Raw genomic sequence first — 17,339 nt, 5'->3', positions numbered from 1 at the left:
ACATGACTTTTTCTCTGTGTGTGTACCCTGGTGTCTTTTCCTTTTCTTATAAGGACATTAGCCCTACTGGATTAGGGCTTAAGACTTCACTTAACCTTAATTACCTCCTTGAAGTTCCTATTTCCAAATATAGTCACATTTGGGTTTAGGGCATCAATTTATGAACTTTGGGAATACACAATTCAGTGTTCACCATAAAAAAATTTTTTTTTGGACTTCCGGGCAAGATGGCGGTATATGCGGTACTTGCCTCCTCCCACAACCACATCAAAATTACAACTATACTATACAACAGCCATCATTCAGAACTGCCTGAAATCTGGCTGAATAGTAGTCCGACAACTAAGAAATTAAAGAAGAAGCCACATTAAGACTGGTAGGAGTGGGGAGACATGGAAAAGGCTAGTCCCACACCCAAGTGTGGCAGAGAAAAATCAGGAGGGAGCGCTGGCCAGTCCTGTCGACGCATGCACTGAAGGGTCGCGGGTTTGATTCCCACTCAAAGGCACTCATACCTGGGTTGCAGGTTCAATCCTCCACCTGGTCAGGGCTCATGGTGCTGAAGGAAACCAATTGATGTAACTCTCTCACATCGATCATTCTCTCCCTTTCACCTCCCTCCCTCCCTTTCTCTCTCCTACTCTCTCTAAAACACAATGGGAGAAATATCCTTGGGTGAAGATAAAAAAAAGATTTTTAAAAAAAGGGAGGGATATCTCAGCTAGAAGCCCCACACCAGGCCCCCCAGCCCAGGGTTCCAGTGCCAGGAAGAGAAGTCCCCATAACTTCTGGCTGTAAAATCCAGAAAGGATTGAGGTTGAGGGAGACTGATGCTGCTGGAGTCCCAGGCAGTTCTTCTTAAAGGGCTCCAAATGCACCAACTTAACTCAGAGTCACTCCCTCTGAGCTCCAGTGCTGGGGCAGCAGCTTGAAAGGTACCAGAAACATAGAGGGAGGAACTGAATTGTTCAGCATAGGTGAGAGAGCTGGGAGGGTGGCTTTCTCCCATACAGAAGTGCTAGCAGAGGCCATTGTTCCTTTGATGAGCCCTTCCTCCACACAGAGCCATCAGCCGGGCACCATATCTGACACTCCATCAACCTGGCTATCACTGTTTGCCCCGCCCTGGTGATTCACTGAGGTCCTGCCCCACCCAACTTTCAGGCTCACCCAAGCTGTTTCCAGTGGCTCATGCTTCAGATTTTCCTAAAATCTCTCAAACAAGTAGCATCTGGCCTCAGCATGCCCCCTCTTGCTAAGTGGCTCAGTCCTGCACTAGCAGCAGCTGGCTTTGGTTTGCAGCTTTGCCTCACCTGGGCACCTCCAAGACCACCACAAGTAGCAGCTATCTGCAGATCGCTTTGAGCTCATGCCATTTGGCCCTGGGCAGAACACAGGTGGCAGTTGGCCCTGGCCTGCACCTCAGGGGAGGCCCAGAGCCAGCGTACACAGAGGACAGCTTCAGATCACGTCAAAGTATTGCCACCCAGCAACCTCCACATGTGACACAGTCAAGGGCCGGGCTCCTCAGGCATCAGAGCCCTACTGAATAAGTCCTGCTCTGTGGGGTGGTGATCCACTGTGGTCGGAGATCAGTGGCCAGTGGTTGGTGGTCACAGCCAGCCCTTACAGCTGATCAGCCTGGGAGTAAATCTCTCCCATTGATGTGCCAACAATAATCAAGGCTCAACTACATGAGGAGGATATACATAGCCCACATGGGGCACACCTCAAGTGCCCAGCTTGGGTGATCAGGGAGGCTGTGCCAGTGGACTCAGAACACCTGCTGCACTAGGCCAGTCTACCAAGCCTGGGAGACATAGCAGCTCTGCTTAATATATAGAAGCAACACAGGGAGGCTGCCAAAATGAGGAGACAAAGAAACATGTCCCAAATGAAAGAACAGAACAAAACTCCAGAAAAAGAACTAAACAAAATGGAGACAAGCAATCTACTAGATGCAGAGTTCAAAACAGAGTTAAAAGGATGTTCAATGAACTAAGTGAAAACCTCAACAGCATAAAAAAGGACCAGTCAGAAATGAAGGATACACTAACTGAAATGAAGAATAATTTACAGGGAATCAATAGTAGAGTAGATGAAGCTAAGAATCAAATCAGTAATTTGGAATATAAGTAAGCAAAAAAAACATCCAATCAGAACAGCAAAAAGGAAAAAGAATAAAAAAATGAAAATAGTAGAAGGAGCATCTGGGGCAACTACAAACATACCAACATTTGCATCATGGGGATGCTGGAAGGAGGAGAGAGAGAGAGAGAGAGAGAGAGAGAGAGAGAGAGAGAGAGAGACAGGAGAGAGAGAACATATTTGAAAAAAAATGACAGAAAACTTCCCTAACCTGGTGAAGAAAGTAGTCATACAAGTCCAGAAAGTACAAAAGGTCCCAAACAAGAGGAACACAAAGAGGCCCGCACCAAAATACAATCATAATTAAAATGTAAAAAGTTAAAGACAAAGGGAGAATCTTAAAAGCAGTAAGGAAAAAGCAGTCAGTTACTTTCTACAAAGGAGCTCCCATAAAAATGTCAACTGATTTCTCAACAGAAACTTTGCAGGCCAGAATGGATTGATAAGAAATATTCAAAGAGATAAAAAGCAAGGACCTACAACCAAGATTACTCTACCCAGCAAAGCTATTATTTAGAATCAAAGGACAGATAAAGAACTTCCCAGACAAGAATAAGCTAAAGGAGTTCGTCACCACCAAACCAATACTACATGAAATGTTAAAGGGTCTTCTTTAAGAAAAATAAGAAAATAGGGCTGTTGGTGGCTGAACCAGGAAGCAGGCATTCAGAGGGAAGTACGTGGATTTAAGTCCCATGGGATTTATTGTAAGGTCTTTATCTAGTTTTTTAAAGTTTTTAAAAATATTTTTTTATTTATTTCAGAGAGGAAAGGAGAGGGAGAGAGAGATAGAAACATCAATGATGAGAGCGAATCATTGATTGGCTGCCTCCTGCACATCCCCCAGTGGGGATTGAGCCTGCAACTGGGGCACATGCCCTGACTGGGAATCGATCCCTGACCTCTGGATTCATAGGTCAAGCTCAACCCCTGAGCCACTCCAACCGGGCTTGTAATGTCTTTAATGCTTGTTTACATTATAGCAGGTATCAGAATTTCATTGTTGAGGCTGAATAATATTCCATTGTATGTATATACCACATTTTGTTTATCCATTCATCTGTGCATGGACATTGAGGTTTTCACCTTTTGGCTATTGTGAGTAATGCTGCTATGAACATGGTTGTGCTGTGTATTGAATTTTTATGTTTATATATTATCTTTAGTAGAACAGTGTTTTATTAATCTCATTTCTACCCAGCATTTAGCAATGCCAGGAGTGTGGCATGTAGACTCTCAACATTGACATGTGAATGAAGAACTTATAGTTGATTTATTTTATTTTTATTTAAGAAACTAGGGGCCCAGTGCATGAATTCATGCACCTTGAAAGGAACTGTGGGCTGTGAGGCTGCGGGGGGCACAGGGGTGGGTCTCGGCCCATCCTCCGGGCCCTCAGCTGGCCCCTCCCACCACAGTTCCCAGTCCTCTGTCTGTTGGCAGCCCTGATCCCACCGCTGCTCCCATGAGCTGATGGCATCGGCTCCGGTCGCACCCACTACTGGCGCTAGCCCCAATCACTCAGCACCATTAGTGGGTGTGAGTGGCGGCTGCTGGCCCCGATCACCCCTCAGGAGCAGGGGGAGGTGCAAAAGCCCTCAGGAGCGATCGGGGCCGGCAGCGGGTGTGAGCAGAACTGGTGCCAGCAGTAGGTGCAAGCGCTGGGCTGGACTGCAGTGCGCGGGAGCAACGAATTTTTAGTAACCACCAGACGCTCATCCCCGATGACAGCAACTGGCGCCCCACCTTCATCCGGTGCCCCCACTCACCTACTCCACCATCCTGTTGTGGCTGATGCCTGCCATGGTCCACGCACGCTCCCTAGTGGTCAGCACATGTCATAGCGACTGGTTGTTCGGTTGTTCTGCAGTTTGGTCTATTTGCATATTAGCCTTTTATTATATAGGATACTTGTATCATACAATCTAAATGCTTCTAAAAAATTAACTCACCTAATTTTACTGAAAACTGTGAGGTCTAAAGCTACCATAAAGCCTATTTTATAGATAAGGAAAGTGAGGCAGAGTTCAGTTAGTGGTAGAGCTGGAGATTTGAACCCAGAGTAGGTCTTGACTCTTAGCCACCCTGCTATGATGTCTCCTTAGTCCAGTTGACTGGGCTGGCATATAATCCAGGTGAGTGGAAATCGTAAGAATTGCTAGGGGAATTCAGAAGAGAAACACTTCTCATAAATGCTCTTTTATGTCAAAATAGTGAGGACTGCATTTTAGATTCAGAGGAGTTTGGCTAGAAGGAAGATCTAGAAAGAACAAAGTAAAACACCCCCCTGCCCCCCAAAATTATCTAACCAACCAAATCCAAACCTGCTATTTCCATGTGTGAAAACTATGGCGAAGATATGTAAACAATCTGAGCTGCAGTAGGGTGATTAGATGGTGATCAGAAACTGCTGGTGGGGTGCACCTCTCCCAAGTAGTACTTTTTCAATCATGTTTCAGGCAGTGTATCAGCATTGTGTAGACAATAAAAGTGTGTTAGAAGAAAAAACTGTGGAAGCAGGTCCCTGAACTATGTAGAGAGGGTGGCAAAGGGTGGTCCAGGTGTGTCAGACGCTGCTCCCTCATTGGACAGTGCAGCCCCTGCCCAGTTTGCTCCCCTTCATGTCGGCACCTGCAGCCCCTCATCAGAGTAGAGGGTCAGTGCCCGTTCCGTAACAGGATGCTTGTTGTAACTCCAAGATGGTTCCTGTCTGCTCTAGGGCACAGATGTCCAGATCCATCCTTCATTTATTATATTCCTTTCCCCCATCCCCTCCCAAGGTGGGGAGGGCTGAGGAGTGGCTCCGGTTTAGGACAGTTGTCCGTGTCAGCAGTGCACAGCAGAATCATGATTGTGGGGCCCTCCATTTAGCATCACCCCTTTGTGTCTGGTCTGCTGTCGTCGCACCTACTCCACCTTTAACCGGCTCCTGGTTATGGCAAATCTGCCGCCTTCCTCTGCAGAGTGTCCCGTTTCAGTTTTTCTGCTCCTATTGGTTTCTAGCTCTGCACATGGTCACAGCGGCATCTGTGTAAATCTCACTAATGGTTTCTGACGTTTCCAGGTTCCTCGGGACAAGAGGCTGCTGTCTGTGAGCAAAGCAAGTGACAACCAAGAAGATCAGGACAAAAGGTATCGTGTGAGTTAAAGGAAGATGCCTGGCTTCCAAAAATCTCTTGTTCGATGTTTTTGTTTACTTGTTTTTTGTTTTTCAAACAGCACTAAACTATAGAAGATAGGGTCATAGCCTCCTCTAACTGTCTTTTGGAGTCTGGGCCAAAACCCGATCTCTCAGTAGGGAGAGAAAATTGCATTTTTTTGATTGTGCATCCGAAGGGTCACGAGCAGGCTCTTGATATACCTACCCGCTTCCGAGGAGGCTGAAAGTCCCCATAGTTAGATAGCCCACTGCCGAGGTGAGGTTTCTATTACTCCCACGGCTGTATCACTGTGATCAGGCTCCTGAGGGGGTCAGACACTTGGAGCTTGCTTTTGATGAGGTAGAGGAAGAGGCTCTGGGTAGCAGTGGACACTGTCAGGGAGGAGGCACAGATGTCAGGGAGATCATTACATAGTACTCCTTTCCTGCAATCTTGACATAAGAACCAATTGGAAAACAGGATACAGTCCTACAGATTGAAGTTAAAAAGGAAAAAAAAAAGTTTTATTTCGGAGGAAGTGCTATTTGGAATCCGCAATTTGTATCATTTCAGTCCTGCCTTAGGTACGCTTACTCATCTGGTCCCGGGCAGGACTTCAGGCCTCCCTGAAGGGACAGACCCCTTGTGGTATGTCCGTGGTGACTGGCGTGTCACCTCTTTTTGACCAAGATGATCTAGACATAAGGAGGAAACTAGAAGGGACTGAACCATCTTGCTCAGCTACTTCTTCCAAAGCGGCCAAATACATCCCTTCTGCAGGTTTTTTCAAATGGAAATATGAAGCCAGGAGAAATGAAATCCCCTGCTGGCACTTATGTCAGACAGAAATGAAATCCCCTGCTAGCACTTATGTCAGACTCTTACCTGGCCTTGTTAGGAACTGCTTGTGACATTATGATCTTATTATATGACTAGCAGTGGGGGCCACCCCACCAACTAGCAGCCCTAAGCTGTGCATCATCTCCAAGGTGTAGTGTACCCCAGCAGATGATTATGACTAGCTGCATCTGATTTGCAGGTCTGCAGGGACCTGCTGATGCCCCACGCTGCCGTGGGCCCTGGGTCCCGGTTGGCAGTAGTGATGACAGGGAATAGGAAGCTGCCACTCTTCAGGTCCTGTAACTTTTCCTCCATCTAGCCACTATTTATTAAGCTAACCTATGCTGTCTGCAAGGTGCCATATCAGCAATCATAGAGGGATCGGGGCCCAAATGAGTCTCGGATGTGTACTCTGTCTGCATCATAATAGACAAAAGAACCATGTTTTATTAAAGCATTTTTTGGAACACCTTTCAAGTGACAGGCGCTCATTGTATTTTAATGGTTATTTTTGTGATTTTAATGGAATACCTTTAAGAAAGCTGGCAGTGAGGGATCCACAAAACCACCTTGTAGAGACTAATTGTGACTTAGTAGACGCTGGCTGAATGGAATTTGGGAGGATATCATTTGATCGGCGGTGCATTCATGAATTAAGGTGCCAGGTGCTAACATGATATCATTACAACTGCGTACAGAAGTTGCTTCTTTGGAAAACAGACTTTCAGTGACATAATCCAAAATTTTTTTAAAAAGTATATTGAATGCACCGTTCTTAGCATTGCATTTTTCTCCTTTTATAATATTTGGTTCAGTTTTAAATTATATTGCAGGTGAGTCAGTATCTCACAATAATTCTTACTTTGTTTTAATCATCCATTTCTTGGATGTCTTTCTAGAACAGTGGTTCTCAATCTTCCTAATGCCGCAAACCTTTAATACAGTTCCTCATGTTGCGGTGACCCCCAACCATAAAATTATTTTCGTTGCTACTTCATAACTGTGATTTTGCTACTGTTATGAATCGTCATGTAAATATCTGATAAGCAGGATGTATTTTCATTGTTACAAATTGAACATAATTAAAGCACAGTGATGAATCACAAAAACAATATGTAATTATATATGTGTTTTCCGATGGTCTTAGGCGACCCCTGTGAAAGGGTCGTTTGACCCCCAAAGGGGTCGCGACCCACAGGTTGAGAACCGCTGTTCTAGAAGTTCTCCCGCATCAGCTTTGAAAGCCAGTGCTGTTCTACAGAGGCTCAGCTGCATGTTGTAGGATGCTGCTGAGCCTGTTATGTCCTCATCCTATAATAACGTCGGAGCTAGATTTATACAACTCCATCGTTTGCTTATCTCTAAGAACACCAAAAATCTCCTGACTTACGTTTTTGTTTAGAATTCCGGCATTTTATATGAATTAAAGAATGAATAAATGTGGGCTAAAATGAACTCTTTAACTATAGAGGAGTTGGTTAACTTGTCATATTTTGGCAAAGCCATTAAGACTACACTAGTTCCAAGCCCAGAGGAGTGGAAACTGGGTAATTGCTCTGGTAGCTAATAAATGTAGACCAACACTTCCACGCTCAACTTGCAGGACATTACCCACCAGTATTAATAGTTAATCCTCCACAAGAAGGTCTGGGGTAAAATGAGTTTCAGAAATTCTGGGTTACAATTAAACAGGTGAAGGAACGCCTGGGGGGCCTTTACCGTGTTCCTGGTGTTTGTGACCCACCAGGGTGGTCTTGTTATGGCAAAGAGTTTTTTTGTTTTTGTTTTAATGCTGATTTTATCATGGGACTCCTTTCTTTGAGGAACATCTATTAACATTCCATGCAAATGTTCTAAATAATGGGGTTTAGGAAATGCTGATATAAATGGGTGGTCTGGGTTTTGGCATCCTCCAGCTAACTGGATTCAGATTAAACATAATTTCTTAATTTTCACTGTGTCCTCTATACAGATTCAGCGCTTGATTTGGCCACGAAAGCAGGTTATTACTTCAAGCCAGAATGTTTGTAGACTTGCGATTTTATTCTTTAAAGGGTTATTTTCTAGAATGATTTGTACAGATCTGTGACAGGCTCAGAGACGTGTAGATATTTTTTCTGTTGGCTGTGTTCATGCGGAGCCATTCTTTCCTCCAGCTTCACTTTGAAGTTTTATCTGAAAAATCAAAGCTGAAATACCAAGTCCTGCTTGAGAGTTAGGCAAGCTCAGAAGCGAATGGACTTCCTTTATAGAGAGGAGCCAAGAGAGCTCAACTCTTGGGAGGACCAATTTTATTAGAATATCTCTCTCTGTGAGAGATGCTGGGAAGCCCTACAAGGAACATGCTAGTTTAAATAAAGCAGACATCGGGGACAGGGCTCCATGCAAGACATGTATTTTCTCTGTATATCCATCAGAGTAATCAATAAATAAGTGAGAGGTGGCCTCAGATTTTACTGACCACAGAGACTTTGCTAGTAAAATCATTTTGTTATCAATAATAATCTTCCATTAACCAGTCTCTCTCTGCTTCTGCTCTCTCCCAGAGTTCTTTAGTGTAAATGAAAATACTTCATTCTAGCCTGGCAAGAATTAATTTTCTAAATCCTCCTTTCTCTTTGTACCAGCCAGGAGGTCTGAGATCTGAGAGATCTTCTTTTATAGTTACACCACTTCCTTAAGCCCCGAATGTAATTCAGTGCTAAGGCTATGCGTGAGCTCATGTTACTCTTTCATTTAGTGAAAATATTTAAATGATAAATTCTCACTTCTTACTTTTCCTACAATTTCTAAATTTTAGTGTAGTCCACAGGGAAGTGGAAAATATCCTTTTCACCCTCCCTCAAATGACCATATTAGTTCTCCTGCCTTTTTAAATAAAACTATTTTAAAATGTTTTCTTTTGAAAGTTTTCAAACATCTGCAGAAGTAAAGAGGACCCTGTAGTGACCCCCAAATGCCCATCTGATCCTCTTGATTCTGCAGTGATGACGCTTGTTACACTTGCTTAATCTCTACCTTTTCTCTTCCCTTCCTTTTCTTTTTTCGACGGCAATAGAATTTAAAATAAGTCATGTCATTTTACCGCAACTCCTTCTGATTTGTATATCTAAAAAAACCCAGGACACTTCATTACATAATCTCAAAATCCTTACCACCCCTAACTAAATTAACATATTTCCTTAATATCACCTGACGCCCAGTCCATATCCAATTGCCTCAAAAATCCTGTTGCCTCATAAATGCCTCTTTGGTTTGTTCAGATCGGGATCCAAACAAGACCTTCTCATCATATTTGATTGTTATGTCTTTTAAATTTCTGCTAGTCTAGAGTAAGCCCCCATCCTTCTTCCTTTTTCATGCCTCTGACTTACTGAAGCAGCCAGGTCAGTAGGACGTGCGTGCGGCATTCTGGTTTGTCTGATCGCTTCTTTATGATGTTGGCTAAGTCTTTCTTCCAGCTCCTGTGTTTCCCGAGAGCTGGAAGTTAGATGTAAAGGCTTGCCTAGAATTAAGGTCAACTTTTTTTTTTTTTTAAAGTAATAGCACTTTCTAGGTGGGGCTGATTGCAGGAGGCACACACGTGTAGTTGTCCTCCTAGGGATGCAGAGAGCCTTTGGATCCCATTGTGAAGTTCGCCATCAGCCTCTCCTGATTATGATACGTTCATACCCACTGACTATCGCCTGCAACCGTTATTTTATCAAGGGTTGCAAAATGGCGAGCTTTCTAACTCTATCCTATTTTGGGGTGGGTTTCAACGCACAGAAACTGTCTTGGCAGCGGCGAAGCCCAGAGTAACTTGAGCGGAGGAGAGAACCGAGTCCAGGTCCTAAAGACTGTCCCCGTGAACCTTTCCCTAAACCAAGACCACCTGGAGAATTCGAAGCGGGAGCAGTACAGCGCCAGCGTCCCCGAGAGCCCGGCCATTATCCCCGTGTCGGGGATCACGGTGGTGAAAGCCGAAGATTTCACGCCGGTTTTCATGGCCCCGCCCGTGCACTATCCCCGGGGAGACGGGGAGGAGCAGCGCGTGGTGATCTTTGAACAGACTCAGTACGGTGCGCCCGCCATGGCCAGCCACGGCACCTACCTCAAGGATGACCAGCGCAGCACCCCGGACAGCACTTACAGCGAGAGCTTCAAGGACGGAACCTCCGAGGTGAGTCCCCGCGCTTTCATTAGAACCTAAATCCAGAACCCCCAGCTAACTTCATTTTAAATTTAGAAACACATTTTATTTAAGATCTGTTGAATTTTTTTTATTTTTTAAATATGTTTTTATTGATTTTAGAGAGCGAGGAAGGGAGAGGGATAGAGAGAGAGAAACATCGGTGAGAGAGAAACACATCCATCGGCTGTCTTCTGCACACCCCCACTGGGGATCGAGCCACAGCCGCCACCAGGCAACCCAGGAAAGTGTCTCCACCGGGAATCGAACCAGTAACCTCTTGGTTCAGGGGTCCAACGCTCAACCACTGAGCCAAACCGGCTGGGCCCCTCAGCTAACTTTTGTTCTCTATTTACTTTTAAAGTGGGATAAATGAATTGAACTGTGAGTTGACGGCTATTTTTAAAAATGTGTTTGTGTCTTTTATTATGAGCAGGTTTTAATAAACCATTGGTCTAGGTATGTGGAGGAATATTTTTTTTGACGCTTAGCTGACAGATTCCTTTGTTTTAGTTTTGATCTTAAAAATTAAATATTTATAAGGAATGAAGAGATTTTTGTGTGGAAACTTCCTATTTTTTAAAGTTTTTACCTTGACCTCTTCTAGTTTGTAACCTTCCCAAAGGGTAGCTAAAGTTGTCTGCCTATTCTTTTAAAAAACAATATAACTTTCTTCGACCTTGTCTGATTGAATATTCAAGAAAGAATTTGTATTTTCAATAATCAAGTGTGTGTATATGTACTTTGTACCTATTCTTCTCCTGTGCCCATAGAATTTACAGAAACAGTGATCTCCGCTTGCTTGTTTGTTTTAAAATCACTCCACATGGGAATGTAAGGTACATGCTTTTTCACTAAAGGGTTGCCCTGATGTTTTTCTTACATGGTGTAGAAATATTCCATTAGTCACAGAAGAGTCCGTGGATGTTGTCCAATGTCAACGAACCATCATGCTATTTGGGGGATGTGTTATCAGTTGTGTTTGTGTTGTAGATAAAGAGGCTGGTGAAAGGAAGCTATTGTATTTGGGGTTTTATTTTTAGGTGCATGAGAAAGTAACTTACCAGAAACTATATATGAAGATTATTCCCACTGTATTTGGAATATTTTAGCTGCTCTCCTGGTCTTGGAAATCGGTGTTTACCTTACATATTGTATTTTAATCTGATGTGAATTAAATAGAATGCTCTATTATGATCTTTAGCTGTGGCATTGCCAACAGGCTATAGATTAGGTAGATGAGCTCAGTAACCTCACCAAGTAAATTTCACTAAGGAAAATTTGTCTAAAATCTAGTATTCTTTTAGGAATATTATTAAAATGTCTAAGACCCTTGTTGAATGAGCAGGTTTCATTCACTAGTAGAGACTGACTCGTGTGTGTGTGTGTGTGTGTGTGTGTGTGTGTGTGTGTGTATAGTGGTATCAGGAAGGGAGTAGTTTGGCCTAAATAATTAAGAAATATATAGATGTGCTAAATCAATGGCGATGTTGGCTGTCTGCTTGCCTTTAGGCATCCTACAAATTATATCGAAAGATTTCCAAACAGTTTTGAAAACTTGGTAACTGTAGCCAGAATGGCCCAGCATTTCGGTTCTAATTCTTCATACTAAATCATTTAGGGCCATGTGACCCATTAGTGTGAGCATGTCTCATGAAGGATGGTGATAGATTCCAAGTGGACTCTACATTTAATTTTTTTAAGTTTGAAAGATAATGTAACAGAATTAGGGAAAAAATTTAAACTTGAGGATAGTAATTCTGTGTCTAAAACATATCGATTATTTTTTTCATAGTTCTTGTTCACATGCACTAATAGTTATTGGAGTGATTATTTCAGTCAGCATATAGACAAATCTCTTTGAGTCTGAACAGTTGTAGTATATCACACCTTTTCATATCACCTGGGGGATTAGAATCATAGACGTTATTAGTCCAATATGTTTTAGTAGGGTAGCCTATCCTCAGGCTGCAGAGCTCTATGGCATGGACAATAAATTTATTCAAGGCCATGTTTATTAATTCTGGTTCACCCTGTGTTGTTGCAGGTTATTACATATTCCTTCAAAGATTTTGGAAATGCATCCCCTCTATCTCTAAAATACTTCCTTAAATATCTTTTTCATCATGCTATCCTCATTCTCCAAATTTCCCTAATTCTTAACTAAGTATAAATACCTTTTCATAAATTCATCCTGTCTAATAGAACTTTCTGCAATGATGGAAATTGTTTATGTTGTCCCAGATGGTAGCCACTACTTCCATGTGTCAGTGTTGTATTTGAAAGGTGCCTGGTTGACTGAGGAACTGAATGTTTAACTTTATTTAATTCTAATCAATGTCAGCACGTTTGGCTAGTGGCTACTGTAGACTTTCAGGTCCTTCCTTCATAACCAGGGCAGGCCTATATCCTTGACTCCATCTATGTACCACATTTATACCTATCATTTTGTCTTGAATCATGGTGGTCCTCTCTCACCCCATTACTTTCTTTTAATTTCTCCAGTAAAAGGTTCTCTTTGGCTCCAAGGGTCTGAGCAAAGTTCACAGACTCCATGAAATCTTCTAATATTGCTGGTTTTCCTTTCCTGGCAATGCCCATTCTGTGCTTTTCCAGTCAGGACACCTGCATGAATAAATGAGTGATTCAACATAGCCTTTTATAGTTAGTCATTTGCTGTACTTTTGTTGTATTTTTGTTTCTTTTGTTGTTTTTATGTGAATTTACCCACCAATTTTTATCTCTCTGAGGACAGTGCCGTATAGTTTTTCTATATTTCTCCTGGCACCAAGAAGATGATAACGCCTCAAAAAATTCCCATTAAATGCTTTGCTGATTAATTGATTGATTGATTGATTATAAAAGAAGCTTAAATCTGAATCTTTGATTCTCTGTCATGAACACATGGCTTCTCAAATAGCTTCCCGGAACAAATTAAGTTAAAAAATCGAGGTTCCACTGTATAACGCTTACTGTTCTTATACTTCATTTGCATATTTAGTCCTTCTAATCACTATAAGCAGGCATTTTACAGGTGGAGAAAGTATGGCCCTTGCTTCAGTTCACACAGCCAGCAGGCAAGAGAGCTAGAACTTGACCCTACACAGTCCTGCTCTAGAAACTATGCTCCAAACCACTCTACTATAATGCTTGGACTATGATGTGTATAATTACTGTTCCAGTAACTCAGATTCTCTGACTTGGAATAAGCATTAGAGGTAATAGAAAGTGGAAGAGATGTTTTATATGTTTGAGGAAACAGTTTCCAGGACCTGCAAACACTTTAAGAACACCTGCAGACGCGTGAGAAATACATAAAGTACAAATGCTTTTTGTTGAGGGTAGTTCCCATTGTGCAGGCGATGTGTGGGTTCTGCGCACAAATGGTAGCCCTTTTCACTACAGCTGAAAGTGTAATACCCAAAAATATAATTGTCCTTTCTAAAGTGAGGACAAAACAGTTTGGATACATTTATCACTTTTTAAAATGTGTAATAATGTCTCACTTCTTGGTTTTAATTTCTATAACTTGGGTATTTTGTAGAAATTTCGGAGTGCTTCAGTCGGTGCTGAGGAATACATGTATGACCAGACATCAAGGTAGGTTACCAGGAGATGCCCCTGGAAACTGATGAACGGATGAGCCTTTAAATGTACCCCCAAGCCCTAGCTGGTTTGGCTCAGTGGCTAGAGCGTTGGCCTGCGGGTTGAAGGGTCCCAGGTTTGATTCCGTTCAAGGGCATATACTAGTACATGCCTGGGTTGCGGGCTCGATCCCCAGTAGGGGGCATGCGAGAGGCAGCCAATCAATGATTCTCTCTCATCATTGATGTTTTGATGTTTCTATCTCTCTCTATCTCCCCCTTCCTCTCTGAAATCAATAAAAATATATTTTAAAAAAAAGAAAGTAAATGTACCCCCAAGTTATACTTTCATATATATTTTATTGATTTCAGTGAGGAAGGGGGAGGGCTAGAGAGATCCCTGAAATTATATTCAGAACCATTTATGTTCATATGTGCTTTTTTCTGGGAAGAGGGTTCACAGCTTTCTTCTCATTTTCAAACAGCCTGTGCCCTAGACAAGTCGCAAGCTACTGGTGTAGGCAGTCCTGAATATCCTGTCCAGGCCATGAATTTTATGATTCAGTGGCTATATTGGAATTGCTTATACAAAATGACAGTGGAATTGATTCTGTCTTGAATGATTTATTTCCCACCTTGGTCTAAGACATATTCTGGAATGTTTTTAGTTTATCAGCTTAAGCCTATGATTTTTATCATGTAAGAGGAATATTATTCTGTCCTTCAAATTGTTTCTCATTATAAAAATTTAAAAAAATCAGACATTGCAAAAATGTTCAACATAGGAAGCAAGAGTTGCCAGTAATCTTGTAAGCCATTTTAAGGGCTAAAAAATAGTTAGACTCAATGAAGAGATTCTGATGATTCAGAAAATACACAGTTTTTGTTATTGTGTCATCTGTGGTGTAGCAGCAATAAATATTTCTGAATGAGCATGTTTAAAGATATTATGATTCATACCCGCTGCTCATTTTAAACAATTGATTTTTTTCTTCCAAGTTGGGAAAACGAGTGTTTTTGTTTTTTAAGTTAAACCATATTTTTAAAATATTAGGGAAATCATTTAGAGCAATAATTTGCAACCATTTTCTGTAATGGGCTACCTAGTAAATATTTTAGATTTGGTGGCTTGCAGTCACAGCCACTCAATTCTGCTATGCAGTGTGAAAGCAGCCATGGAGAAGCACCATCCACATTCACTAAACGAAGGACTGTAGCTGTGTTCCAATAAAACTTTATTTACAAAAACAGTCAATGAGCTGGATTTGGCCCATGGACCGTTGTTTGCACATACCTGTCATGAGTGCTTCTGCAGGCTTAGGAAACAAAACACAGAAATAAAAAAATACTCCCTGTTATGGAACTAGATGTTTAGTAATGAATGTTTAGTAGTTTTGAGTTTTGGGTTTTCACATTTTGAAGTTTTTAAAAGTAGAATATATTTGCAATATCTCGGTGAGACAAACAGAAGGCGATTTACATGTATGTGAATTGAACAAAAGCATTCACACATTTGGTTTGTGACGAGGATAAAAGTGGCAAACTCTCTAAGTTCTTCAACTTCAGGCATTGTCTATTGCCAGCTAAGACCCTAGCACGGCCTCGCACCATTGGCCAGGCACATCATGGACTTCCTCCCCTTCCAAACCATCTGGTTTATGGGCCACTATTAAGAATGCTGTCTGTATACCTTGTGTTAGCAGTGACCTTTGGTCTGGCCTCATCTCTTTTGCCATCTGCTGTGTTTTGTCTCTGAAACAGAGTAAATATTGGTTAATATTCCTACCAAGCGATAATCCATGTGAAATTGATCAGTAGTGTTCCAGTGAGTGACTCTGACCACTGCTCGTTTTCTGTTCCACAGCGGCACGTTTCAGTACACCCTGGAGGCCACCAAGTCTCTCCGTCAGAAGCAGGGGGAGGGCCCCATGACCTACCTCAACAAGGGACAGTTCTACGCCATAACGCTCAGCGAGACTGGCGACAACAAATGCTTCCGACACCCCATCAGCAAAGTCAGGGTACGGGCCGCGTTTATCCAGTCAACCAGAGGGACCCGAGGAATGCAGTTGCTACCTCAGAGCCTTGTGGGAAGGGTGTGGAAAAAAATTCTAAAATAAATAACTCCAGAACAAATGTCAGAGAGTTGGGGCAAGAGAACTGATTGGCTCGCAGTTTATCATTTTAATCAGTAACCAATAAGCCCCGGGCAAGGGACGCGTTTGGAACATGCTTTCTGAACGTATCCAAGGAATTTTCCCAGCTCCATTCATGGCCTGGGTGCTACCTCGCTGCTGCCGCTGTTGTTTGCAATCAGTCTGTTTTAATTTTTCCAGTGAGCAGCTGTAAGTCAGAACATTTTTCTACATATTTGCTGCTGCTTTCTTTTCTGTAAAGGAGGATGCAGTACATCTGTGTCCCTGGAGCCTTTGCAACTTTGGTCAAAAGCCCTCGCAGCCCAAGGCTTACTCAGGAGCCAAGGGGCGAGGCATGCTCTGACCCCTCCCAGGAGTGACGTGGAGGAATGTTCATGTTCATGAGTGTTGGTCCTATTTGTGGGAAATGAAAGTGCCCTGGAAGCCTGCCAGCTTCTGGCACTCTCACTCCTGCCAAGAAAGGGAGGGAACTGGTAATCCCTCTCTACTGAAAAGGAAAAGTATAGCAGAGCTCTGAAAAGAGGTTGAAGGACACTCCTGCCCTGTTGTAAAATGATTTGTGCGACCAGCGTGTAAAATGCTACGGAGGAGAAATTATGAAGGAATATAAATCAACGAAATATTCTTGTGGAGTGGTGGGGAAATGTCCACTAAGAAGTATTTGGGATATGGAGTGAGAAGGGAGAGTCATATCCCTGAGACTGTAATTAGGGGTTCTTTGGTCTTGTTTATGTGTTTGTTTTTGGTACCTTCTTCATTGTCTAAATGACAGTGAATTATCACAGACAGTATTTAGCTTAATGAGGTTGTTTATCATTGAGAACCGAAAGGAGTTTTTGGATGATTAGTTTCTCAAGCTCATTTTTAAAGCACATCACACATTGTATTGAAATAAAAAACATAGTGGACCTTGTGTCTTTTGGTCTATGAAATATCTGTGACATACATCTGTCTTCATCAATATGAACTCATCTTTTACTATTCTTCTCATTACTTTAGCATTTCTCTCATTAATCCAGTATTCCAGCCTCAGGCACTTCATTAGGCCAGAAATGGATACTTCCTCCTTTATAAATGGTGCCAGATTCTATATTTAAGATAAGAAATTTCAAAAATATGCTTGTTTTTAGTACAAGAAAAATATTTTTTTTTGGTATTCCTACTTACCTCACAAAATATTACATTTTCTGGTAATTGGTTTATCTGGTTGTTTACGACTCAGGGTAAAAATAATGTAGGATTTTTTTTTCTATGCGCTGTTCTCATTTCCAATCATTTCTTTAAACATATTTTTTATTGA

At 42.2% G+C, this 17,339-nt stretch overlaps 1 protein-coding gene and 1 long non-coding RNA gene across 8 annotated transcripts in view; one reads left to right on the top strand and one right to left on the bottom strand.

Annotated features, from left to right (window-relative positions):
- The window catches only part of GRHL2 (grainyhead like transcription factor 2), a 117,779-nt gene that overhangs the window by 41,481 nt on the left and 58,959 nt on the right, over window positions 1-17,339 (top strand). For all 7 annotated transcript variants that reach the window (XR_002826056.1, XR_002826058.1, XM_006101863.3 and 4 more), the window contains exons 3-6: window positions 5,213-5,280; window positions 9,897-10,290; window positions 13,844-13,899; window positions 15,748-15,904. Coding sequence is in view for 5 of the 7 variants with exons in the window: in XM_006101863.3 (XP_006101925.1) it covers window positions 5,213-5,280; window positions 9,897-10,290; window positions 13,844-13,899; window positions 15,748-15,904 (675 nt within the window). In the remaining 2 variants the exon portion in view is untranslated. The remainder of the gene's footprint in view (window positions 1-5,212; window positions 5,281-9,896; window positions 10,291-13,843; window positions 13,900-15,747; window positions 15,905-17,339) is intronic.
- On the bottom strand, window positions 10,774-15,965 carry LOC106699382. Its single transcript, XR_001350960.2, has 3 exons — window positions 15,821-15,965; window positions 15,574-15,635; window positions 10,774-12,924 (listed from the first exon to the last, which is right to left on the bottom strand). It is a non-coding gene; the product is annotated as an uncharacterized LOC106699382 (long non-coding RNA).

This window comes from Myotis lucifugus, unplaced genomic scaffold, assembly GCF_000147115.1.
Source record: "Myotis lucifugus unplaced genomic scaffold, Myoluc2.0 scaffold_385, whole genome shotgun sequence".
NCBI classification, from domain to species: Eukaryota; Metazoa; Chordata; class Mammalia; order Chiroptera; family Vespertilionidae; genus Myotis; species Myotis lucifugus.
Note: the sequence above shows the minus strand (reverse complement) of the source record. Positions and strands in the feature narration are given on the sequence as shown.